The 27,016-nt window shown below is 44.3% G+C and overlaps 1 protein-coding gene across 1 annotated transcript in view; it reads left to right on the top strand.

The window, feature by feature from the left end:
* The window catches only part of ALK (ALK receptor tyrosine kinase), an 897,834-nt gene that overhangs the window by 456,290 nt on the left and 414,528 nt on the right, over positions 1-27,016 (top strand). Inside the window, exon 4 of the mRNA XM_075536070.1 lies at positions 24,045-24,246. Coding sequence (XP_075392185.1) covers positions 24,045-24,246 — 202 coding nt within the window. The remainder of the gene's footprint in view (positions 1-24,044; positions 24,247-27,016) is intronic.

Here is a 27,016-nt window from a genome sequence, read left to right as displayed (position 1 = left end):
CCAGCACGCGCTGTGGGAGAAGCCCCCAGCACTTGTTTGCCTTCACTTGCCTTTAAGTCAATTCTGACTCATGGCCAAGTCCCCATGAGTCAGAGTCCAGCGGGGCTCTCTTAAGTTTTCAATGGCTGATTTTTTAATGAATTAATCACCAGACTTTTTTATCCGGGGACCTCTGCGTGGACTCAAATCTCCACCTGTTTCGTTCACTGCTGACCAGTTGCCATCGAATGGATTCTGACTCATGGTAGCGCATGCGTGTCGGAGTAACCCTGTGCTGCGTGGGGTTTTCCGGGGCTGGTAGTGCGCCAGGCTTTCTTCCAAAACAAACCTCCACCCTTTTGCCAACCCCCTGGGGAAGACAGATGTGAGGAAATCCAACTGTAAATGTGAAATTCCAAAGAGTAGAAAGAAAACATTTCTACCATCCAGAACTACCCATTTGCCATGGTGGGGAATATGTCTTAAGAGCATTCTTTTACTGTGTATGAATGGATTTGTAATATTTTGCTTAAAGTGGGTCACATCCCAGCTGCTGTATCCTAATGCCCATTGAATGACAGGTGGCATTCTAGGTGTTTGTAAGGCCTGGTAGGTGTAATAAACCAAAACTCACCTTGCTACTATCCAGTCCTTTGTGATTTGTAGGGGCCCCGGAGGAAAGAATAGAATCGCCCCTGTGGATTTCTGAGACTGGGACTCTTCCCAAGAGTAGAGAGCCTTGTCTTCCCCCCTCAGAGCTCCTGGAGGTTTTGAACTGCTGACCTCATGGGTTAGCAGGCCAATACATAATCCCAATATTATTATTGTTATAACAAGTCACCACGAAATCTGTGGTTTAAAGTGACACAGATGTATTATCTTGTAGTTCTTGGAGACAGAGACCTAAAAGGGGTATACTAAATACTAGAAACGATGTTATTATTATTAATGTTATAATTCTCACCTGTTTCTTAATACAACACTTTTAGTGGCTTCCTGAAGCACTTCATCACCTATATAGGCATCAGAGTTTTCATTGCCAATAACCGACTCCTGGACATTTACCACGTCTAAACATTTGCTCACATAAATAATGCTAAAAAGTTTTGCAAACAGGTCTTTATGCATGCACACATGTGCACATTCTGGAAAAAGAATTGCTGGGTAAAGACTATACATGCATAGCATAAGGTGTTTTTATGTTGGTGGATGGCTCTGCAGAAAGATTGTAATTTCAGATGAACAGAGGAACAGCTTTATCTTCAGAAACAAAAAAAAAGGAAGCAACTTAATTATCTAAGCCAAAGAAATAGGTTGAAATGTGGTAAATCTACGTGTTGGGATATTAGACAAGTATTTATAAAGATGTTTTCAAAGCTTCTAAAGACCCAGAAAATGCCTACGACACTGTAAGTCCAAGAACAAAGGAAAAACATATATTTAATGGGATTTAAAAGCCACACACACTCACCGAAACCAACAACAAAAATAGTTTGAGTAATAGAACAATAGATGAATTTTTCTCTTACTTCCCCCCTAAATTGTATTTAAGAATCATGTACAATAATTATAACCAAAAAATAACTTTCCCCTAGAAGTGGAATTGGCTCCTATATTTGAGAACTTATTAAATTTAATCTTACCTTGTAAGTCGATCTTTAAATAAGCACACATAGTACTGAGCCCATATTTCAATTTTCTCGTTGAAAGTTTTTCAGATACAAAGTCACCTTTTTGAACCATATCTATATATTCAAAGACTGTGGGAATTGAAAATTTCTGTCTAATAGCATTGGAATCAGCAGCAAGATCAGCAGGCATTATTTCCCCAAGGAAATGAAGCTGACGGGACTTTAGGAGATAGAGCTACATGATCCCTCCAAAACAGAGTCTGGCTGCTCTTACCAGGATGACAATGCAGGGGGGTGGCCTTCACGGTTCAGTTACCTGGACTCTGGGATACCTCCCAGAAATGATGTCACAAACTAATGGATATCTCTGAGCCTCAGTTTCCTCACCAAAGAAAGTAGATGCAAGAATAATCTACTGAACTTCCTGCTAGTTGGAGAATCCGATGAGGTATATTTATAAAATATTTGCATAATTCCCAGGATACGGTGCCCATTGCCATCAAGTTGACTTCCGTCTTAAGGCCATTTGATATGACCGAGTAGTACTGCCCCATAGGGGTTCCAAGCTGTGATACTAACAGAAGGGGACGACCTCATCTTTCTCCCATAAGCAGCTACTGAGTTTAAACCACCAACCTTCCAGTTATCAGCCCAGTGCTCAGCCACTGTGCCCTCCAGAGTCCTTTCAGAACACAATGGCCAGCCATCTTGATCATTATTCTTATCTTCTAGTTCACTGGGGTTTTTTAAGATCAGAGCAGTGAGCCCTTGGGAACTGACTTGTGATGGTCCCATGAAAGAGCCATGGAGTCAAATGACATGGAGGGTAATACAAGTGGAAGGATTTCTTCATCCTCTCACCTGGGGCGAGACACCTAACCCTGACAGTGGTGCTGTCTAGTAAAAACGGAATATCAATCCAAGATGTAATTTTTGTTCTTCTAGAAAACTCATTACAAAAAGTAGAAAGCAACAGATGAAATTAATTTTAATAGTATCTTTCCCTTAACCTGATACACCCACACCCATACTATCATTCCATCATGGAATCAACACAAAATTCTATTAATGAGATATGGTAGAGTCTCTTTTTCCACACAAAATCTTTGAAACTCCATCTGTGTTTTATTCTTGCAGCCCCTTTTGAAATGAACTGTATTTCATAAAGTTTGGAATTGAGGAAGATAGCTTCACGTACCCAAGTTGCTCCCAACACATTTTTCCAATAGCTGAGCCAAGTGTCCGGTTTTAAGTCTAAATAGATTAAAATGAAATGAAATAAAGGACGCAGCTTCTCATTCACCCCAGAGGCATTTCAAGTATTCAATCGTGGTATGTGGCTTTGTGGCAAGCAGCTCCCGTGGAGGAGAGCATCAGTTCTGCCAGGTTCTTCCAGATTGTTGGTATGAAAGAGCTTTATAAATCATAAAATGTCTCCAGATAGATTACTTCACTTCCCAAAGTCACCCAGCTAATGATAAGTGGCCCAGGGGCAGGAATCGGGCCACTGTAATTTCTACATAGGGGCGTTTGGAACTTGAACAGTACTCATCTGGAGCCTGGCTTTCAATTGCTTCTCATTTTCTGTACTGTGATTCACAGTAAAGTGCATTTCACATCACCACAGAAGATACCTGTTGTGTGAGTGTGTGTGTGTGTGTGTGTGTGAGTGTGTGTGTGTGTGTACATCTACATTAAGTCATTATGCTTCACTCTCCCCAGAAAAAGATGCGATGATGATGCTTACATTTAAATTTTATTTCTTCTTCTTGCCCATTCTCCCCCTCCATTTTATTTAATGTTTGTCATGACCTACTAAATGGGTTTCATCGCCTGCTAATAGGTCACAAACCATAACTTAGAAAATACTAATCTTAAGATTCTAAACTTTCAGACTCAAAAAAATCGATTTGTTTTGTGTTGCAGAAAGAGAACCCTCAAAAAGAATAAAAAATAGTTCTTCCCAATAGAAATGAGGAGTGTGGTGCTGGTTTGGAACAAATTCTAGGAGAAAATGTGAATTACCTGCAATTTTTTGTTACAAAGTATCATTTATCATTCAGTGAGTGTTGATTAAGGAAACATTATCCCAGGTAGTTGGTAGGCACTAGAGATAAAGAGGACATGAGATAGTTCAGATCCCCGTTCTCAGAAGCCCTCTCTAGACTGGCTCAGCCAAATGAGGATCTTGGGAGTTTTGTTTTGTTTTCTTCACACAGAGAAGTAGTTCATCACTGGTGCAAATGTCCATCTGCACTATTAAAGACTCCACATGCTCACACGTCTTCATTCTCGGTCACGGAATAGTTGCCACATCTCTAGGCTTACTGCCCATGCTTCAATTCAGGCAAGAGAAAAAGAGAGAGAGAGAGAGAAAGAGTCGGGAAAATTTGCCTTAAACTTCACAGTACATAGGTTGCCAGGTAAAATACAGCTAGATGTAAAGTTCTGAACAACATCAGAAAAATATCAGTATAAGTGTATTCTGTGCAATATGTGGGGCACACTTGATATGCACGGGAAAACTGGACAATGAATAAGGAAGACTGGAGCAGAAATGATGCCTTTGACTCACAGTGTTGCTGAAGTGCACTGAGGATGACACGGCTGTCAGAGGAGTGAACAAGTCTGTGTTGGAAGAAGTAGAGCTGGAGTCCCCTTAGGTGTGAGACTTGGTCTCACAACTTTGGGCGTGTTATGAGAAGTGACTAGTTTGTAGAGAAGGACATCCTGCTTGGTTAGGAGTCATGGAAAGACCCCTCAACCAGGTGGCTTGCCATAGTGGCTGCACCGTGTGTCCACAGAGCAACCCGGGTGAGGTAGCAACACTGGATAAGGCAGTGCTTCTTTCTGTTACCCACAAAAGCACTATGCGTCAAAACCATACCTGGAGAGCACCTGACAGAAATAACAACACTATATTCCCCACCCCAAAAATACCATTTACCCTGTGCATAAGCAAGTGTGGTGAAGAAAGCTGATGGTGCCCAGCTATCAAAAAATATAGCGTCTGGGGTCTTAAAGGCTCGAAGATAAACAAGTGGCCATCCAGCTCAGAAGCAACAAAGCCCACATAGAAGAAACACACCAGCCTGTGTGACCACAAGCTGTCAAAGGGATCAGGTATCAAGCATCAAGGAACAAAAAATCGTATCATTGTAAATGTGGGTGAGTGCAGAGTGGAGACTCAAAGCCCATTGGTAGCCAGCCAGACACCCCTTACTGAAGGGTTGTGGGGAGGAGATGAACCAGGCAGGGTTCAGGGTAGCAATGATGAAACATATAACTTTTCTCTAGTTCTTAAATACTTCCTTCCCCCTGCCCCCCACTACCATGATCCCAATTCTACCTTACAAATCTGGATAGACCAGAGGATGTACATAGGCACAGATAGCAACTGGAAACATGGGAAATCCAGGAGAGATGACTCCTCCAGGAGCAGTGGTGAGAGTGGCGATGCCTGGAGGGTGGAGGGAATGTGGGGTAGAAAGTGGGGACTGATTACAAGAATCTACGTATAGCCTCTTCCCTGGGGGATGGACAGCAGAGAAGAAGGCGGGGGAGACGTAGGACAATGTAATATATGACAAAACAATAATAATTTATGAATGATGAAGGGTTCATGAGGTAGGGGGGAGTGGGGAGGGAGCGGGAAAATGAGCAGCAGATATTAAGGGCTCAAGCAGAAGGCAAATATTTTGAGAACGATGATGGCAACAAATGTACATATATTCTTGACACAATGGATGTATGTATGGATTGTCATAAGAATTGTATGAGCCCCCAATAAAATGATTTTAAAAATACCATTTACAGGAAATTCAGCTGGGAACCCTAGTTGAAGGTGGTATGAGCTGTGTGCTGGGCAGCTCACTGACAGTTCAGCAGTTTGACTCCACAGGCTGCTGGGTAGGAGAAAGACAAGGCTATTTCTCCCTGTAATGGTTTACAGCCTCGGAAATTCCAGAGACTGTCCTTCTCAGTCCTGCGGGGGTGCTGACTCAAAATGGACTCGGGTTGGAGTTATCATTGTATTTGCTAAATTTGATAACGTATCAATATCATGCTCCAGAGTCCATGGGCCAGAACTGCTTTTCGGGTTAAATCAAGTCATTTGTAATGTTTTGGTTAAATCAAGTCATCTTTAACTTTCCCGGTTCAATAAAAATCGGAGTGCAAGAGAGAAGCACATTGGTCGGGGAGCCGAGTGAACCAACCGACCTGATCCATAACCGGGCATGTCTAGCCAGGTCTTCCTTACAGGACATAGTGAGGAGCTCGTATTTTAATCTACGTTCAGGAGGAAGCCAGAGCAGAGTGTTCCCCAGGGGAGCTACAGCGGTCGTGTGCAAAATGTTTGGCAGTAGAGGTGTCAGCAAGAAGTGGGGGACCCATTGGAAGAAGCCCTGGTCATTCTGTAACACCTTGGTCCTCTTTCCGTGGCCAGCCTGCCTCAAGCAGGTACCGCAGGCCACTGGCCTTCCTCTGTCTGTCTCCTGCTCTCAAAGATGAAGGGTTAGGTCGAACGTGCCCTGGGCACACAAGCTCTGCCAAATCCACGTGCCACACAGTGGGCCCTCAGGCTTCCCTTCCTTCCCCGCAGGCCCAGCCTCTCCTGTGGCTTTCTTTTGGTGGGTAATGCTTGCCCACGCCACCTACCCGTTCTTCAGTAGCAAGGTGTCCCAGGGCCACCTCGCAGGGCACATCAGAACCGATGGTGACGCGAGCATCCTGTGAGACTCCCAGAAGGAAATAGGCACCAAAAAAAATGCTTTAGAAAGTTTTTAATTAAAAAAAAATCGATGAAACAATGAAAATCACAGAAAAGGTAAAAAAAAAAAAACCTGCTACCTGGTAGAGAATGTAAAAAGTTAACATGAAAGATTTTTACACCCCGACACCTGGGACTTAAAACAAAAATTGAACAAGCCAGTTCCAGAGCATAGAGCATTAAAGTGGAAAAGGGAAAGTGGCTCTGGTGCTCCTTTCTTTCCAAAGGGGTTTCTCTCTCTCTCTCTCTCTCTCTCTCTCTCTCTCTCTCTCTCTCTCTCTCTCTCTCTCTCTCTCTCTCTCCCTCCCTCCCTCCCTCCCTCCCTCCCTCCCTCCCTCCCTCCCTCCCTCCATCCCTCCTGCAGCAGATCCTGCTAGCTCCCATGCCTTCCGTTTCTCATGGAGAGAAATCAATTGTTTAGTTTCCATTTGGCGTCCCCTTTCTCCCTCCTGTCAGGCCAAGCGCTTTTCTATTTTCCTTGAGGATTACCAAAATGAGCTCTTAGAAGGAAAAGGGTTTCTCAGCATCTTAGCTTCAATTTCCTTCTATTTATTTGCTCTGCCTTTTATTATCTGTTTTGCTGACACCCCGGTACACACAAGAGGTAGGTGGAGATGATTGGCTCCTAGCCCCTTTTAAATGAAACTCGCTGCTTTTCAAAAACAAAATATTAATACCTATGGTTGTCCCTGCAAGGTCAGAGATTGGTAAGGGGCTCCATCTACGTCTGTGTATCTGTATGTACTTCGGAAGGAGGACAGCTGTTGACAGCATTGTGGAGAACATTCAGACCACCTGAGGTGGTCACCGTGACTTAGAATTGACTCAAGGACAACTATTTCCTTTTTCATATTTACCTCCCACCTTACATTTATATTCACACACAGCCATACACGGGTACTTAGACAACCAAACCAAATGTCATGGAGTACATCCTCTCTTGAATATTTTTCTTCACTATCATCATTCAAAGTCATCAACTCTTCACTGGTCTCCCTTATCCATTGACCAGCTTTTGCAGGTATTGGAGATGGTAGAAAATACCGCGGGTTGGGTCAGGTGCACCGTAGTCATCAAAGTGATGTGTTTGCCCTGTCACACTGTAAGGAGGTGCAGCCGATTTGCCCAGGGGCAACCCTTTAAGTGAAGACACGGATAAATAATACATTTCATTTAAATACATTAAAGTAAACTCAAATACAGGTAGGCTTACAATAGGGTCCTTTTCTGATAACTCAATCATAAGCTGTTTCTGATGTACGTTAGATGCCTCGGGCTTCTTTTTAGTTTTTGTTATTATTGGCTTTTGTTATCAGTATCTTTATATATTTGACGGTGTTTAGAACAACATACAATAAAATTGAACATAATCAAGTGAACATCTGAGGATGATGGCATCAGCAAGTTACACGCTACAACATATTACCAGTGATAAGGTATACAACACACACACAATGTGGGGGTTGCAAGTGCAGTTCACTTAACTCTGTGGGTAGTGAGTCAGGAACTATTGAAGTGACATAAAAGCAGAATCAGAGTGTGCAAGTACACAGGACTGGGAATCAAAGGGTGAATCGCATCTGCCCTTACAGAACTCAGGCAAATCCTTTACCCCGCGGAACTGAGTTCACCTGCAAAGGGAAAGGTGTGGTTTGAGTGATTTCCAAGAGTCTCTTGTTCTTTGAAATTCAGTACAAGAGGACTTCCAAAAAAGTCATGTACAGATAAAATTAAATTATAATCAAATCTTTAAAAATGCAACAGTATATTTTCAGTATGGCATTTCAAGGATAAAACTTAATATGGCAATAAACCACTTTCTTAGAAAACATTTCATTAATCTTAGTAACACTCTAAGCTAATGTGTACAACACACTGAATTTACAACTGTAAGTTTTGCAAAAGAAAAAAATAATGAAAAAGTTTATACAATAAAGACTTATGTTTGGTGACTCCAAAATATAGATGATGGATGTATTCATGAACATTTGGAAGCCCTCTCATATTCCTACATGATTCCTTAATAGGCAAAGCATTGTGTCACCATACTGTGTGGCTGTGTTCCTGATGCATGCCATGGAGGTTCAGTGCTAGAATTCTTGCCTTATAGTGCACCTCCAGTACAGTCATCATCTGTCTGTTACCGGATGCTCGAGTGATGCTATGATATTGAAGACGTTTCAGCAGAGCGTCCAGGCTAAGATGGGCTAGGAAGAAAGGCATAGTTATGACTTCTGAAAGTCGGCTAACGGAAACCTAAGAGCACAAATGGTCTGATCTGAAACGGATGATGGAGATCATGCAGACTTCGGCAGCTTTTTCTTCTGTTGTGCACGGAGTAGGCATGAGTCGAGGGGCAAATATTATCAATAGGTAGAGCATGCCAATGTGGATGTTCCCCTTCTACCCCTTCTTCTAACTTTGCTCTAAAGTTTGCTCTAAAGCCTAAGATCTGAGTCAAGGTGACATAGGGCAGGGGAATTAAAATTTGAAAAATAAACAAGGGGACCCCTTTGGTGGTCCCAGCTTGCGTTGGCCAATTCATAAAGCCACATGAACAGAAGAGATGCTCTGCTATCACCCAGCTATTGCAGGGTGAGCCTGAGCCCCTTCAGAAGGGGAAGCCGTCTGTCTTGGTCCCTCTTGCTCTGAGTCCAGGATCTCCAAGGAACAATGAAATGAGGGGGCTTGAGATTAGCTGTTGGATCTGATGCTCAAAGCTGTAAGAGTTCAGAAGGAGAATAAACTGAGGACCACGCCACAGGGCATTGGAATGACAGAAAACATCATAGACATAGGCAGATATTGGATGGCCCGGGGGCAGGCGATATCTCATTCTGTTGTGTACGGGATCCCTGTGAGTCTGAAACAACTCAAGGCACCTGACAAGACCAACTACTAGACACGGAGTGAGAAAACTTTCTTCTCATCTCATACCCATCCACAATTTTCAGTGTGACCTTGAGCAAGGTCGGTACTTCTTTGCTTCTTGAGTTTCTACCTCGTACAATGGGTGATGGTACTGCGTGACTACCATGCTGGTTCTCCAGTTCTGATATTCTGAATGTCAAACACAGAATGCAGCATTTTTAAGTCTGCTCGGCTAAAGAGACACTAGTCCCTTTATGGAGAGGGTCCTTTCCAAAAGCATGATTCCGCCAAAAGGAGTCTAGGTCATGATGAGAAGACAGCCCCAGATCAGACCAACAGAGAGCTTGCAGATCCAGGCTTAGACAGACTCCCTGTCTTGCTTACCGTAAGATTATCATAATTTATTTTCTTTACTTCTTACTTTCTGCAGGAGCTCTCTAGAGAAGAAAGAGTTATTGTACATGCCATCCACACGGTTCCGACCCATCGCTACGTGTACAATCCATGCACATGTACAATAAAAGAAACACTGCCTGGTCCTGCGCCATTCTCAGTGTGGTTCCTGGGGTCAGCCACTCAGTCTGTCCATCCTGACGATGGTCTTCCTGTTTCACTGCCCTCTACTTTACCAAGCACGATGCTTGCACATCTGCCTCTATTTCTTATTTATCCCATAAGATTTTATTAAACACCAGTACATTGCTATTACATAGAAATTGGCAAGAAATAATACTTTTTTTAGTCTCACAAAATTGCTAAATTTATAATGGAGAGTTTCCATTTTTCTTTTATTTTTAAATCATTTTATTGGGGGTTGGACACCTCTTATCACAATCCATTCATCCATCCATTATGTCAAGCACATTTGTACATATGTTGGCATTATCATTTTCAAAACATTTTCTTTCTATTTGAGCCCTTGGTATCAGCTCCTCACTTTTTTTCTCCCCCCCCCCACTCCCTCCTTCATGAACCCTTGATAATTAATACATTTTTTTCTTCTCTTACACTGACCAGTGTCTCCCTTCACCCACTTTTCTGTTGTCCATCCACCTGAGAGCAGTAATATATAGATCATTATTCCCCTTTTCACCTCCCACCTTCCCACTCCCCTTCCTGGTATCACTACTTTCATTATTGGTACAGAGGGCTTTATTTGTCCAGGATTCCCTGTGTTTCCAGCTCTTGTCTGTACCCCTGTACCTGCTCTGGTCTAACTGGAATTGTAAGGTAGAATTGGGATTTTGATAATGTGGGAGAGGAAGCATTAAAGAAGTATAGGAAAGTTGTGTGTTTCTTTGATGCAATAGTGCACCCTGACTGGCTCGTCTCTTCCTTGTGACCCTTCTGTAAGGGGATGTCCAATTCTCTAAAGATGGGCTTTGGGTCTCCAATCTGCACTCCCCCTCACTCACATGATATGATTTTTTTTGTTCTGGGACTTTGATGCCTAATACCTGATCCCATTGACACCTCATGATCACACAGGCTGGTGTGCTTCTTCCATGTGGACTTTGTTGCTTCTCAGCTAGATGGTCACTTGTTTATCTTCAAGCCTTTAAGACCCCAGATGTTATACCTTTTGTTAGCTGGGCACTATAGCTTTCTTCACCACATTTGTTTATGCACCCATTTTGTTTTCAGCAATTGTGCCAGGAAGGTGAACATCATGGAATGCCAGGTTATTAGAACAAAGTGTCCTTGGATTGAGGGAGTAATTTAGTAGAGGCCCAGTGTCCATCTGCTACCTTAACATATGCATATTGTACAAAGATCTATTTCTCTAACGTTATATGCAAAATTATTTAAATATGTACATGCCTGTATTTAGACCTCTATAAATGCCCTTTGTATCCTAGTTCTGTTTTGTATTTCCTTTTACTTTCCTCTTGACCCACTGTCATATTCAGTCTTCATTCAGGTTTCAGTAATTCCTTTCGGTTACATTATCCTTGATCCAGCCTTACCAGGCATCCTATCCCCTCCTCGTCATTGATTTTAAATTACTCGTTGTTCCCTTGTCCCTAGGTTTGTTAACACCCACTTCCTTTCCCCTGCCTCCCCCATGCCCATGTCACTGCAGAACCTTCGGTCCCGGTGTTTTCTCCTCTGGATTGTTTATCCCACCTATCTTATCTAGATAGACATGCAGAGTCAATAATAAGCAAAAAAAAAAACAAGACAGGGCAAATCAAAACAACAACACACAAAAAGAAAAGTCTACAACTAGTTCCAGGTTTGTTTGTTGACCTTTAGGAGAGTTTTCCAATTGAGTCTGATGGGGTGCCACGCCCTGGCCCCAAAGTCTATTTTTGGTACTTCTCTGGGACTTCATTGTGTTGCCCTCCTTACTGCTTGAACAACTGCCTCTTAAACCATGAACAGTGAGCTTAATGAAGTGTTCTGGAATCCCCTCCTCAAGACTATCACGAGTTTATTTCCTGGGAAATAGAGTAAGATTTCTAAACCACGTTGTGTGGTATATTATGTACAAGGACAGAAGGTTTCCAAGGAGAAACAAGTATAGGAATTCCTTCCTTTTATATTCCACTCTTGAAGCATCACCCATCATACTGGCAAATTTAGGTTGTGAGAAATCCATCAGTAAACAAAACCTATTTACTTTAGTGGACCCTCTAAGTCCTTAAACGCATTTGATCCCAGCATGCTTTCTTGTAATCCTACTAAGACTTGCGGGGAGGGGGGGCTGCGGAGTTCTATTAGAGATGCTCTGGGAGATGACAGGCCGTTTGCTGGTGCAGCATCGAGCAACTTGGGTCTACGTGAGAATGGAGTGCACCCAGAGCACATCGCCTTGTCCCTCTCCTACCCAGCCCTCCTACCCATCTGTTTCTGCTGTTCCCGAGGTCCCTCCCAATGTGACTAGCAGCTACAGAGTGAGTCATAGCTTATAAAACTGACTTCATAGCTTATTGCATGATGGACACTTAGCCAATGATTCCGGCATCATCTTTGATTTATTGAGACGGAAATCTGTCGACCTGTGTTTATTCATGTTCTGACTCAAACAAACCACATACTTGTAGTGCAGGATGGCGGATCTAGCCTGCGTTTGTCTTTTTCTTTCCTGAGATCCCAGTAAAGTGATAAAAAAGATTAAAAGAAGGACAAAATTCTGAACCACGAACCAGTTCAGAGGGGATTCATGAACTGTGTCCAAAGATAAAATGGAGATAAAAGGCCTAGCGGCAGAGATAGTGTGGCCATGGCCCAGAATGTGCAGTAGCTGCCCAGGAGTGCACCAGACACTGTGGAGATAAGAGACCCCCTGGGAGGAAGCTTGAGAGTCAAGCCTGGAGCCAGGGTAGCAGGATGCCATTGACAATAAGAAACCAGGTGCCATTCAGTCAGTTCCTCCGCATGCATGACAGCCCCACACGGTCAGAGGGGAGCCGTGCTCCACAGCATGCTCATGGCTGTGACCTTTCCAGAAGCAGATCACAAAGGCACGCAGGAGTGGCTTCAAACTCCACCTGTTAGCAGCCTAGTGATGGCGCTGATTGCCTCGCTCAGGATTCCTTACTTCACCACAGGGGGAAGGAAAAGTGACCTCTCCTTTCACAAGTCCAATAGATGGAGGGAGCTGGGGCTGTTGCCACAGCAGTGTTCCTGCCCACTTTAATGTGTCCATCATGGTGGCTGTGGGGATCAGGTATCTGCCAAATGGCCTGCCACAGCTTTCTAGCCATCAGTGCTGTGCTGACATCTACAGCAAACACCAGCTACTTATGAGAGGCCTCCCTTAGCCTTCCTAGACTCTCCTTCTTACCTGTAAGGGGGTGGTCAAGGATGAACGGACATTTTTTTTTAATGGGGCAGCATGAAAAAGGAAGACCAACCTAGAAAGTCAACACCAGAGAAAGCAAAGATGATTTGGATAAGAGAAGCTAACTGAAAACACAAAGCTCTAAGATCCTCAGAACCATCCAAGACCCAAGAACATGGGAGAAATAGATTATTAGAGAAATAATGAAACCAAATTTACCAGACATGAGAGAGAGAGGAATCTTCTGATTTGTAGAGACCAGCAAATGCCCAGGTGAACATTAATAGAGTTCCTTATCTAAACACACCATAATGAAATTCCAGAACTTCAGAGTTAAAGTCAGATATTAAAGCTTCCACGGGAGGAAAAGTAGATCAACTGCAAATAAATTAATAAACTACAACTGCCATCAGACTTCTCCTTATTAGCACTGATTCTGGAGAACACTGGATCTCAGCTTTCAAGTTTCTGAAGGAAATTTTTTTTTCATCTAGAAATCACTAGTCAGAAAAGTTACCAATCAAGCATGAAAAAATTGCAGGCATTTCAGATATTTGAAGATTTATTGACTTTAAAATCCTCCCGGAGGACCTTTCCTGAAGATGCTGAGGCTAATGTAAGAGTCCAATAAAAGGGAATTCTAAGATAACAGTGGTATTAGAGGTTCTGGAAGTAATATGATCAAATTTACAACAGCAAGTTAGTGGAGTCCAAGAAGAATGTGGTCAAGGGATGAGTTTTTCAGAAGTAGATAGCTCTGTAGAATGGTGCAGGATTGGACAGTGTTTCGCTCAGTGGTTCATAGGGTCACTCTGAGTCAGGGGGGCGTAACAGCAGCTGGCAGAACATCTACATGGTAATAGTCTAGTGAGGAAGCCAGGCATAAAACATCTGAGAACTGGGACCCCTCACAGAAGGGTCACAAGAAAGGTATGAGCAACTAGGGTGTAGTATAGCACCTCAGAAACATACAAGATTCCTCTGGTTCTTTGAGGCTTCCTCACCCACCCCCTACCCCCCCACTATCATGACCTCAGTCCTGCCTTTCAGTTCTGGCTAGACCAGAGCCTGTACACTGGTACACATAAGAGTTTATGACATGTAGAATTCAGGTCAGATAAACCCCTCAGGAACAGAAATAGGAGTTGCGATACCAGGAGGGGAATGGGAAGGTAGGGAAAGGAGGGGACAAAGGGGGAACCGATTGAAATGATGGACACAAACCCCCGACCCCCAAGGGGGACAAACAACAGAAATGTGGGTGAAGGGAGACAGTGTCGGTGTAAGATCTGAAAACAATAATAATTTATCATTTAGCAAGAGGTCACAGGGCGAGAGAAAGGCAATAATTTCTCATTTATCAAGAGGTCACAGAGTAGGGAGAAAGGGAAAAAAGAGGAGCTGATACCAAGGGCTCAAATAGAAAATAAATGTTTAGAATATGGTGATGGCAACAGATACACAAATAGGCTTGATTCAACTGATGTATGGGTTGTTATAAGAGCTGTAAGAGCCCCCGTTAAAATGATTAAAAAACAAACAGCAATTAGAAATTCCAGAACAAACAAGTGAAACAAGAATGTTCTCGTGAAAAATCTAAGACAAATTAAAATGTGCGATCATTTTGACAGCTGATAAGGTAAAAGAGAGGCGGAGCAAGCAAAGGTTACACTTGATTCTGATGTAGAAACATTTATCTGAGTGGGACGTGTTATTGAAGGTAATATATATAACCTTTCTTCACTGCAGTGAGGAAATATATAGTCCTCATTACAAAAGTTCTGCTTATTGGTTTGTGTTGTTTAGCATCAGCCTGTAAACAAACCACAGAAGACTCAATCATACTGGTATCACCTTGACAACATCAAGGCAAAGCCCAGCTGGCTGGGAAGGTGAGTGTGAGGGAGGAGAGGAGCAGGCTGACTAATAGACTCATCATGCTGTGGGGGGTGTCCAGGGTGCTCAAGCTGATGGAACACATCGCCAACAGATCATGTAAAGTTGAACAGGTACGCAACAGAAAAGTCAAAAATGCTCTAAAAAAAAGTCAAGAATTAGAAAGAGGCGGTGTCAAGGGCTTACCCCTCATCTTTCTTATTGTTGAGTTCATGGTCAAAGTCTGGAGTTGTTACATCATGCAGCGATGAGCAGAGTATCTAGAATTAATGAGCATAGTATTTTGCATAATCCTGCCTACGATGAGCATAACACTCAGAATGAGAATGGGAACCACCAGGAGAAATGAAAAATCCTTCAAAATGATCCGTCTGCAGGGTGGTACGGTATTTAGTAGGTACAGCAGGATTTGGGGCGAGTTGTATTGTTTCTGTGTCTGAGTGATTTTTTTCCCTTCTTTTAATTACTGTATTATTGCAAGCTATGCTGAACTATTTGATTTCTTTGATTTTTAAAGCTCTTGAGTTCCTGACAGTTGGCAGGCTAGCCAGCACCATCAGGAGGCAGTCCCCACTCGGTATAGCAGAGACATGGACAGAATCAGTAGATGTTAGGACAGATGTCCTTTCCGGAGGTGTGTTTGTGTGGATCTTCGGAGAGGAAGGCAGGGCAGGGAATCCTTCTAGAATAGAAGGCAGGTTCGCATCTAAGCAGGAGAGTTCACAGAGTATTTGGCCAATTGATTGAAAGTGTTGATTTAGGGCTGTCTGTCAGGAGAGGTAAATTAGGAGAAGTCTTTAGGATTTGGGGACTTGGAGACTTGATGTAGCTCCGCAGGCAGATCAGATTACTGACAGTTTGGAGCTGTAAGATTCCTTAGAGGGAAGCTATCCAGCCCTTTCATTTTACAAACAAAGGGAATTTTCTTGTGGCAGAACTAAAGCTCACATTCCAAGTTCACTGCCAGATAAAAGGACTTCCAGTCTAAGATACCTTACAGTGAAGGAAAGCAGCCTTTAGTTACACATACAAGTATTCTGGGCCAGGCACTGGCCGGCCACTCTATATTTGCCTGACTTAGCCAGATGCATTTTAAGAGCGTTGGTGATACAACCTTTAAGAACTCACCCTGCTAACCGATAGGCCAGTTTGAGCCCACCAGCCACTCTTCAAAAGAAAGATGTGACGGTTTGCTTCAATACACATTTCAACCCTGCAAACACGGCGGGCATTTATATGTTGTCCTATATGGGCACTCCAGGAGCCGTGGTGGTGGAGTGGTGATGAGTGGCGTTGCTAATCATCAGGCCAGAAGTTCAAAGCCGCCAGCTGCTCTATGGGAGAAAGACGAGGCTTTCCACTCCCGTCAAGAGCCACAGTCCCCAAGCCCCACCGTGTCCGTGGGGTCGGGTGGATTTGGTCTTCTGAGTTACATGGATGGTATAAGTTGGGATTGACTGCGCAGCAATGGACTGCTTGTGGCGGGGGTGGAGGGGGTGGGGCTTCTGATATTCATTTCAGAGGCCAGTGGCGCTTTCATGGTAAATTCTTCCACCTTCCGTGTGGGAGACTGCATTCAATTCCCAACTAACGCACCTCATTTGCCACCGCTGCTGGTCCGTCAGGAGAGGCTTGCAAACCAGTTTCAGGGGAACTTCCAAACGAAGGACGAGGAAGAAAAATGTTTAGAAAAGCAACAGTTGAAGACCCTCTACACAACCACCGTCCGTTCCTGTCATTGTGGCTGCGCGTCAGAGGCCAACCTGACAGTACTGACCACGAGAAGATACCCATTTTAAAGTTGGATAGACTAAGATTTAGAGTTTAAGTAATTTGTCAAAGACCCAACATGGATAAAAATAGAGCCTGGGGATGAAAGTGCCCTGCTAGTCTCAAGGTCCATTATCCTTTGTTTCTGGCTCCCCATCTGTGGCTGACCTGAGAGCAGTGTCCCTGAGAGTGAAGAGCGGGAGTAAATGAATAGCCACCTCATCTGGAGCACATACCAACATGAGACAGTAGGAAGGAAACCACGGTCTGAGCACCATATGCACAGGGCTCTTTGATCCGCCTCCCGACTCCCTCTTGGCCCACAGTGGGGGATGGGCTGCGGGCTGCTAGACCATCCTTCTTAATTAGAAGGGACCCAAGGAGCCCTCAGATAGCCCCAAGCTATTCTGAGAAAAGTAAACAGGAAAAGAAAAAGAGGGAGGGAGGAGATAAATTCTCACTGACTTTAAAAGATTTATACTGACAATATTCCAAGGAGCTTATGAAATGTATTTTTTTTATAGAGGAAAGCTACTGATGAAGAGATAGCTCTCGACTGTAGCGTTTCATTGAGAGCGAAAATCCTGTAAGCCCAATTTCTTATTGATAGTCCGGTTGCACAAAATAAAATTCATATAAACATCATCTCACATATTAGAACTGGAAAAATAATCCATCTTCCAGTCAGTTTTGAAAGAGTCCCACATTGAGATGCTGAATTGCAGGGACATAATTTCCATGCTATTTCCACACCCAGGAAAAAAAGCAGTGCAGAGCTAGCTCCCAGCCCCATCACCCTCTATGGAATTTTCTCCTTTGTGCTGGAAACTGAATTTTGTGTGTGTGTGTGTGTGTGTGTGTGTGTAAATGCATCACCTTTCTGAGAATTAGGGGGACACCTCCTTCCCTTTACCTACATTCTTATTTCAGTAGCTCAAGAACTAGCTGGATTCAACCTAACTTTCTACTGACTTGAAAATATCTCAGACCAGGGCACAGTTGCTGCTCCCTTACCTGATAATTATTTCCTTCCAGAAGTGGGCAGGCTTCCTCTTAACCCCAGTCTATGTCCCCACTGAGTCTAGAGCCAGACTCTAGTCCTTGAAGTGCTCTTGGGTTCTCACTTTCTCTGAAGAGACACAAACTAGCAGTATTGAAAACTCCCATCAGTGCCAGAGTCTGTCCCCTACCATGGTGACGCCTTTGTTCACAATGGTAACTCACAGATATTTCAGATTTACATATGGTCACAACCTTGCCCTGGCAGACTATTGGGTAGTATTCGGTGAGGTCAATACTGCTGTCCTTTCCCCTCAACCAAAAAGCATTCATCTTTTTGAAGGACGACTGTGATGACATCACTACCCTGCTCAAAATTTTCTCTGGCTTTTCATTGTTCACAAATTTGATATATTTTTTAAGACAGAAATTAAATGCATTTTATAGGTCCTTTCATCCCAACCTTACTTATTTCCAGGTTTTCTCTTCCTTTATTTTACTCCACAACTAAGCTCTCCACCCCACTGTGCATCCTCCCCCCCCCCACTGATTTCCACTCTAGACCTTCAGCCCCTCTTCACTTCAAGGCCAGTGTCAAAGTTCCTCTCTTTTATAAACCTTCCCAATTGGACCTGATACCCCCTTTCTGAAGCCAACTCAAGTGCTTTCCCTGTGCAAATTATATGATTTTAAGACCTTAAACTATTATTGTAGTTATCTGAAGACATCTCCTAAATCCTCCTTGGCTTGGAGTACAGAGAGGGTCAGAATTATGCGGCTCATATCTGTGTTTCCAGGGAAGGGTCAATCCTTGGATACTTCCTCACAATAGGCATCCAGTACAAGAAATAAGAGGGCAAGAAGAAGTAAGAAATAAAGCAGTCAAATCAATTTGATCTGGTGTCCATCTACCCCTCTTTCTACTTTCCCCCACCTTCTGAGGATGGTCAGAAATTCATGGTCTCGAGGTACAGTGATGATATTTTTGGTTAAAGAATCCTCAGAGTTAATAAGAAAGATACAAGGAATCCAGACCCTTGGATTCTCTTTACTTGGTGACTAAGACTTTGGACAAGTCATATCCACACCCGAATCCCTACTCTGTTTCTCCAGAAGTGGAAGGGGAGTATATTAGTTACTTAAAAGTCCCTTAGAATTCTTTTTTGATTGTTAATTTGAAAAGCGCTCGTTGACAGTCCACCATCTCAGGAGGTAGCATAGGAGCAAGAACCAATGGTGCCAAAGGAAGAAGTTCTAACTGCACTGAGTGCAGTAGCCAAAAACAAGGCTCTGGGCATTGACGGAATACCATTTAAATGTTTCAGAAATCTGAAGAAGCGCTCACTTGTCTATGCCAGGAAGTTTGGAAGACAGTTACCTGGCCAACTGACTGGAGGAGATCTATATTTATGCCTATTCCAAAGAAAGGTGACCCAACAGAATGCTCAAACTATAGAATAATAATATTGATATCATTACAGAAGTGAAATGTTACTGAAGATCATCCAACAACTGTCCAGCAATGCATTAACAGTGACCAGCCAGGAGATCAGACCTATTCAGAAGAGGATGTGGAACAAGGGATATTACTGTGATGTCACAAGGATCTTGGCTCAAAGCAGAGAATACCAGAAAGATTTTACTTCTATTTCATTGATTATGCAAGGGCCTTCACCTGTCTGACCTATAGTAAACTGTGGATGAACTCGAGACAAATGGGGATTCCAAAACACATCATTATGCTCATTAGGGACTTGTGCGTGGATCAAGAGGCAGTTGTGCAAACAGAACAAGGGAACACTGCATGGTTTAAAATCAGGAAGAGCATGCATCTGGGTGGTATCCTCTCACCATACCTCCTATCACTATTCTCTCAACCTGTACACTGAGGAAGTCATCCAACAACCTGGATGATATGAAGAAGACTGTGGCCTCAGGATTGGAGGAAGGCTTATTAAACAACTGTGGTATGCAGATGACACAACCATGCTTGCTGAAACTGAGGAGGACTTGAGCACTTGATGATGAAGATCAAGGATTGTATCCTTCAATATGGATAACAGCTCAGTGTAAAGAAGTGGACCAATAGGTACCACCATGATAAAAGGAGAAAGAGGTGAAGAGATCAAGGATTTTCTCTTATTTGGCTCCATGGAAGCAACAGTCAAGAGATCAGAAGACATATTGCATTCGGTAAATCTGCTGCACGAGACCTAGGTAGAGTACTGAGGAGCAACCATGTTACTTTGAGGACTAAGGTGTGCCTGCCCCAAGCCATGGCATTCTCTATTGAATCATATGCACGTGAAAGTTGGACATTGAATAAGGAAGACTGTCGAAGAATATATGCATTTGACTTGTGGTGCTGGAGGTGAATATTGAAAGTACCATGGACTGCTCAAAGGACAAACCAATCTGTATTGGAAGAAGTAAGGCCTGAGTGCTCCTTAGAGGCCGGGATGGCAAGACTGTCTTACATATTTTGAATATATTATCAGGAGAGACTAATCCCTGGAGAAGAACATCGTGTTTGGTAAAGTGGAGGGGTGGCAACCAAGAGGAAGGCCCTCAATGATATGGATTGGCACAGTAATTGCAACAATGGATTTAAGCATAGGAACAATTGTACGGCCATGCAGGACCATACAGGGTTTCAGTCCTGGGTACATAGGGTCACTATGGGTCAGCACCTAACAACAACAGTAATTTGGAATGAACTTGTAGGTCACTAAAATATCCAAGTCTGCTTTGGTTTTACATTCCCTCCTCCTTTTATAACCATTCAGACTAATTCTCAGAGTGGAGCAACAACTCTGGAATGTTTTATAAGACTGTAAGCCTTCATTCTTTAAAAAAAAAAGACAAAGAAAAAGAAACATTAATATTGTAGGAGTATCTCGGTGTCCTCCCCATCAGGTGTTTCTCCTTTCCCTCCGTCATTTCCTGTCCCGCTCTCTCCACTTCCTCTCCAGTCCCTGTCCTCCTCCTAGTCTTCAAATTCTTGTTCTTTGGTGTGAACGTCACTTTCCTGTTTGTTTTCTTTTTCCCTATAAGAGGGGTGTCATTCAATATTTGTCATGATCAAATTGACTAGAGTGTTTAACAGGATCATCATTGTTTCTGATGGATGCGTACCTAATATGTCATTGTACGAAGGTTTGCGTATTCATTCCTCTAGAATCAGAATTTTGTTGTTTCTTCTGTACAATTCTGAACCTTTAACTCCACTTCTCTCCTTTGTGTCGGTGTCCATGAGAAGAACATTTTCCCTGGAGTGAAATAGAGCTATACTGTAGAAGATTTACTAAGGCCTGTAGAGCATTTTTAAAATGCCGCTTTCCCATGCTTAATTTGCCCCAGATTACGAAAGTTTCCACTTCCAATCCAGTCTGAGCAGTGTTGTGCTGAACTTTTCCTGATTATAACTTTAAGTCACATTTACATACTTTCAGAATATTACAAATCTTCAGTTCCTGCCACAATACCATCTCTCCTTGGAAAACATTTTACTTCTCAGAGGAATCCCTTTCTTTTCTGCATCGGTTTTCTTTGTGGTTTCTTTCCTTTTCATTTTTTAGCCTATTTGGTAAATTGGGTTATCAGCAGAAAGAGACTAATTTGAGATGCCAAGGGCCCTGTAAGAAGACTGAGCACTCATTAGCTGTTCCCCATTGGGAAAGCCAAGCATCTTCCTGGAATAGACTTCCACTGCAGAAGCAGCAGCATCTGAGCCTCCAAAGCTTCAATGCAGATGTGTAGCAAATAAAATTAATGCACCAGAGGGAATGCCTGGAACCATAAAATGGTGCTGTGAGGTTATACTAACAGTAATCCCTATGAATGCAGGTTTCTTGTAGGTCCCTTGACCCATGTTCCTGGAATTAGGATTGCTTTTTGCCACCGAGGAAAACTCTGCCACTGGCATGGTGAAAGGGGGATTTGCAGGGCTGCGTTGTGAACACCAGTTAGAAATCCGCATGACTCATGGACTCAGAGAGCAGGAATGGATCTTAGAGATTATTGCATTCAGTCAACAATGCTCACCCCATTTCATAAATAAGTAAATTTAAATCTAAGCAAGTTAACACTTTGTGTAGCAACCTTCAGTAAGCCAAGGACCAGAATCCATGCTCATTAGAACATCATAAATGACTGAGATGATCCACTCAAAACCACCTATCTCTCAAAAACTCCTGAACTAGTCACAACTTTCTAAAGTCTAGAGGAAACATGTATTCCTGGGGAGCCCCGAATTGCTCATTGGACATCCACTGAACCCCACATCTGTTGGATGTGATCTGCATATGGCAAGTCAGATCTCATTTCAGCTGTGGCCTGTTGGGTAGTCCAAGATGTCCAAGTGTACTCATGTGCAGGCTCGAGCGCTAAAGGAACTGGGGGAAAAAGCTCAAGGTTCAAGCTGTAATATTGAAGAATTCTATGGGCAAAATAGTGAATAATGCAGGAAGCATCAATAGAAGATGGAAAATTTGACTGACATTCAATCATGTCAGTATGATCAAGGATGATGCTATAAAAGGGAGAACTTCAAGTTGTCTAGAAGGCATCAGCAGAAAAACAACTCTAGGAATTGACAATACCAACTGAAGTGTTTCGGGACATTGGAGCAATGCTGAACGTTCTCCCTCTTCTGTGCCAAGAAATCAAGGAGACAGCTGTCTGCTTTATTCTAAAGCAGGCATGAGTTTCCTTGCAGGCCTGAAGAGGCCATAATGCTGAGGATCCCATCAGTCCATATGAGACCAGTAAACCTGCTCTCTGCGTGGTTTTCAGTTTGCACCAGATTTCTCTCCCTGTCTATCTAATATGGTCCTTTTCAGAGCAGTTGATTGTGGCAGCTGGGCTCCATCTAGTTCTTCTGGTTCAGGGTTGTGGAGACTGAGATTTAAATGATCTCTTTAAAGTGCTTTAAAAAAGTGAAGCTCTCACAATGAGGACTCAGGTGTCACAGTGCTTTCCTATGCTTCATGTGCATGAAAAATCTTGGCAATACCTAGAGAAGACCGAAGAAGAACTGATGCCTTGGAATTAAGACGTAGGTGAAGCATCTCAAATCTACCATGGGTTGTCAGAAGAAGGAACACATCTGTCTTGGAAGAAGTACAACTAGAATATAGCTTAGAAGTGAGGAGGAGACAGGATCTCACATTCTGGGGACATGGTAACAGGTGGGACCAAACCTTGGAGAAGTAGACCGTGTTTGTAAAGTAGAAACTCAGTGAAGAAGAGGACCCTCCATGAGATGAGTGGACATCGAGGCTGCAACTGGAGGCTCAGCCATAACCAGGATCGAGAGGATGGCACAGGAACCAGCAGCATTGTGTTCTCTTGTCCAGGGAGAATCTTTGAATGAGACGTGACCCATCAGCGCCTCCCAACAATAGGCCTATACTACACATTGGAGAGGCTTCAAAAAGCCTGTGGGAAACTCAGTTATCTTCCCTTTCCCTTCCCCCCACACGCTTTTGAAGGCCCCACCTACGGTAACGAGAGCACTCCTGATTAGCACCATTGAACCCATTGGTGGTGGGTTTTGCCTCTTCAGCCCGTTCCCCAGACCCGGGTATAAATCTCTAGGTGTTCATAGTGCCTTGGCTGAGTTTCTCACTCGGTTCACTCTTTGGGATTTAGGCCATCCCATCTATTCTTCACACGTTTCCCCTGGGACTTGGTCAATTGTGCTTATTGACTGGGAAAGGATCTATGAGTTCTCATCTCCACTTTCACGCTGAAGACCAGTCCATCTAAATCAAATAAAGCATGATTTACAGGATGCCTCCGTTCTGCCAAAAACGGTGTGGAGTGCTCTCGTGCATTATCTCACACCATCTCCATAAACACACCCTGAAATAGAGATTTATATCCCCATTTTATAGATGAAGAACCAGAGGCTCAAAGGCACAATGTTAGTATGCGGTGGAGTTTCCGAAGACCGCCCCCCTCCCCAAGGAAACCGCACTGCCAGCGAGCAGATGCCCACTTGTAGTGACCCCATGGTAGAACTGCCCCTGTGGGGTTCTGACACTGTGACTCCCTCTTCCCTCTGGGAGGAGAAAGCCCCATCTTTCTCCAGAGGAGATGCCCTGGTTTTGAAATGCTGATCTTGATCTGCTTCATTGGGAAACCCTGGCTCCCAAGTCTCCACTTCAAGTCATGCTTTTTACAAAGGAAAGAGAAGAAAGAAGGTACAGGGATTGGCTCATGCACATCATGGGAGAGAACCCTCATCAGGCAGCATGAGCTGTCGCCCTGAGGCCTTGGAGCCCTGCCACACGACTGCTATAAGGGACTCATACACACTTTCCCTCTCTTTCCCCAGGCTCCTTCCTCCTCCTCAACACCTCCGCGAACTCCAAGCACACCATCCTCAGTCCCTGGATGCGGAGCAGCAGTGAGCACTGCACACTGGCCGTCTCAGTGCACAGGCACCTGCAGCCCTCCGGGAGGTACGTGGCCCAGCTGCTACCCCACAACGAGGCTGGACGAGAGATCCTCCTGGTGCCCAGTCCAGGGAAGCATGGGTAAGTCTCTCCCAGGCCCAGAACTGATTTTCTGAAAGATGATTGGGGTTGTGACTGCACATTTCCAGTCTGAGATGTCTACTAAAAACTAACTGTGGTCTTTTAATGGGTAGGGTCCAGATTGAGCTATTACTGCTAGTAGTCCCTGGGTAGTGTCTGGTGCATTGATCTGTGGGTCTCCCTGACCGCTGTCTTTCCAGAGGTCGCAGAACCAGCTGTGAGAGTGCGCATTTAATGAGTGGATGTTAAAGGATATTCATTTCCCAAAGGCCAGATGGAGCCAAGAAGCAAATATCTAAGGGGAGTGTTGAAGGCAGAAATAAAAGTAATTTAATATGCTGGAAACGGGGTTATACCAGCAGAACTTGGAGAGGAAGAGAAGGGACAACTTACTGTGGCAACTTAAGCAGATCCTACAGGACTGTGGACTCCAAAATTTTGGTCAGTGGGTACCACTACTATCCCAATTCAGTCGCTCTTGGAAGAGAGGTTGGGCGTAGAGCCTCAAAGGCTTACACCACCCCCAGAAGGTGCGCCTAGTAACCACCTCAGTGAGATTCTCTTAGCTCCACAGGACCTCTAGAAGGCGCGACATTGGAAACTTGTCAATATTGTGCCACAGACCCAGTTTTTAAGGATCACCAGATCTAGCTATTTTATCACAGCCTAGGCTGAGGGATCATTCTTTGTAGCGTGTCCACAGGAGAACGATGTCACATTTTTAGTTTTTCTGCTAAGCAAACAAACACCTTTTCAGAGGTGACTCACCCAAACAGTGACTGGTACCCATCCTCCACCCCTTGGCGTGCTGGGGGAGACCCTCCCTAGTGCTTTTCCAGGAGTGTACCATGGCCCTTTAGTAATTTATTGAATGTCATCTCTCCATCTTCTTGCTGATCCATCGGTACTTAGTTGTGCTTAAAAGAACTATAAGCTACTGCAGTCCCGGTCAGAATGAAATGTTGGCACCAGAGGGATGCTCTTCCCAGACCTGGGCTCACCTGCGTCTCCTTCCATCTGAATAGCATCTTGCGGCTGGCTTGGAGGGCCCCACTGCCAAGTATGTCTTTCTCGGCTCACCAGAAATCACAAACGTCAGCGCTTTGGGCTGCCCGCAGTTGGGAATGAGCAGCTTTGTGGCATCAACCCTCTTTCCAACATGGCCTCCTTTCTCATACGAAGTCCAGTGGAAAGGCCACCCAACCATGGGCAGGGCTGGTGGCGATTTCAGCCACGGGCCACGCTAGAGGTGTTTGCCCAGCAGCATTTTCCTCCCACCCCACCAAGTTTGGCAACAACGGGGAGTGCCGTTCTTGCTTGCCATGCCTTCAGGCATGCACTGTGGTGCCCACATGCTGAGTGTGGGGGCTCTGGAGCACAGGCTGGGAACCCCATCCGCAGCCCGTGAAAGGAAGAGCGCAGACTGTGGCGCTCCCGTGTGCCTGTACCCTCTTTCCTGAAGAGCAAGTGTCAAGAAGACGAAAATGACTCTCACGTGTGCGTAGCTCTGGGTTGTTTACAGTCTTTCCCCATCTTGATCTCCCTGCACTCATGGTCATCAAGTGAATTCCCAGCTCATCAATGAGGACACTGAAGCAGAGGCAGGAAGCAAGCAGTGACATGCTTCTTCATTCATGCTCTTTCCAGGAAACCCCCGGGGAGAACTCAGTCAGGAAGGGTGGGGCTGGGAAAGAGAACTCAGAAGGTAAAGAAACAACAATAAAAGGTGATTTAGATTCTTTAAGCCTTGAAATGAGTGATCTGGGTTTCCCCAGGTAGAGACAAATAGGAGACCAAGTCCCTTCTGTTGTGGGCAGCCAGGCTAGTTGGCCACCAGACTCCAGGGCATACCTCTGGCCAAATGTCCTCTTCCAAAGGCCATTCTTTCATCATCAGAGGACTTGACCTGCTCTCTGGAGGGGGTGGGGAGGGGGTGGTGGGACTTAAGGTACGAGAAAGGGAGCCAGAGGTGGGTAGGCAAATCCAGCAACATGGCAGCATTTCTTGAGATGGGCCCTGATTCCACAAGCCCATGTCCCATGCATCTTGGGCATAGAGCTGTTCTCCCCCATCCCTGGAGATGCATCCCCATCTGGAGCTCTAGTGATGTGCAGGAGTAAGTTCTCTGTTAAATTAAAAGATGCCTGAACAAGGCTGCCCTCTTCTCCAGCGAGATCAATGTGGCAGGGGTGGCTCGTGGCAGCTGAAGGGGCAATCAATCAGTCACTCCAGTGCATCGACGGAATCCGCTCTCTCCAGCTTGGCAAGCTACAGGACAAGGGGCACTAGCCCAACAAATCAAAGGTCTCTGGGGGATTTGTAAAAGCTTGGACCCGGGGTTCTTGGCTTTGGCAGGATTGTGTTTTCTTTGTTGTGGGGTGGGGGGGCTGTCCAGTGCATTGTAGAACCCTAAATGGCACCCGGGGATTCACTCCCGCTGAGAACAGCTGAGTTCAATACAACATTGTAGGGCTGGGAAGAACTTTGGTACTGACCTAGTTCACCCCTTCAATTTACAAGTGGGGAAACTGAGGCCCAGAAAGAAGAAGGGACTTGCTGGTGGCCGCATGATTAGTTTCAGTTTGATAAGCAAGTGTCTTGAGTCCATGAATCTATGTGCCTGTCGCTGTCCTAGGTTCTGAAACGAGGAAGCAGCATCCAGCCAAGTCTTACCCTTGAGCCCTCATAGCTGCCACTGACATTTATGAGAACAAGAGGAAGCCCCTCAATGAGATGGACTGGCACAGTGTGTACCACAATGGGCGCGGCC

This window comes from Tenrec ecaudatus, chromosome 17 (assembly GCF_050624435.1).
Source record: "Tenrec ecaudatus isolate mTenEca1 chromosome 17, mTenEca1.hap1, whole genome shotgun sequence".
Classification (NCBI taxonomy): domain Eukaryota; kingdom Metazoa; phylum Chordata; class Mammalia; order Afrosoricida; family Tenrecidae; genus Tenrec; species Tenrec ecaudatus.
This window is presented reverse-complemented; position numbering and strand designations above follow the sequence as displayed.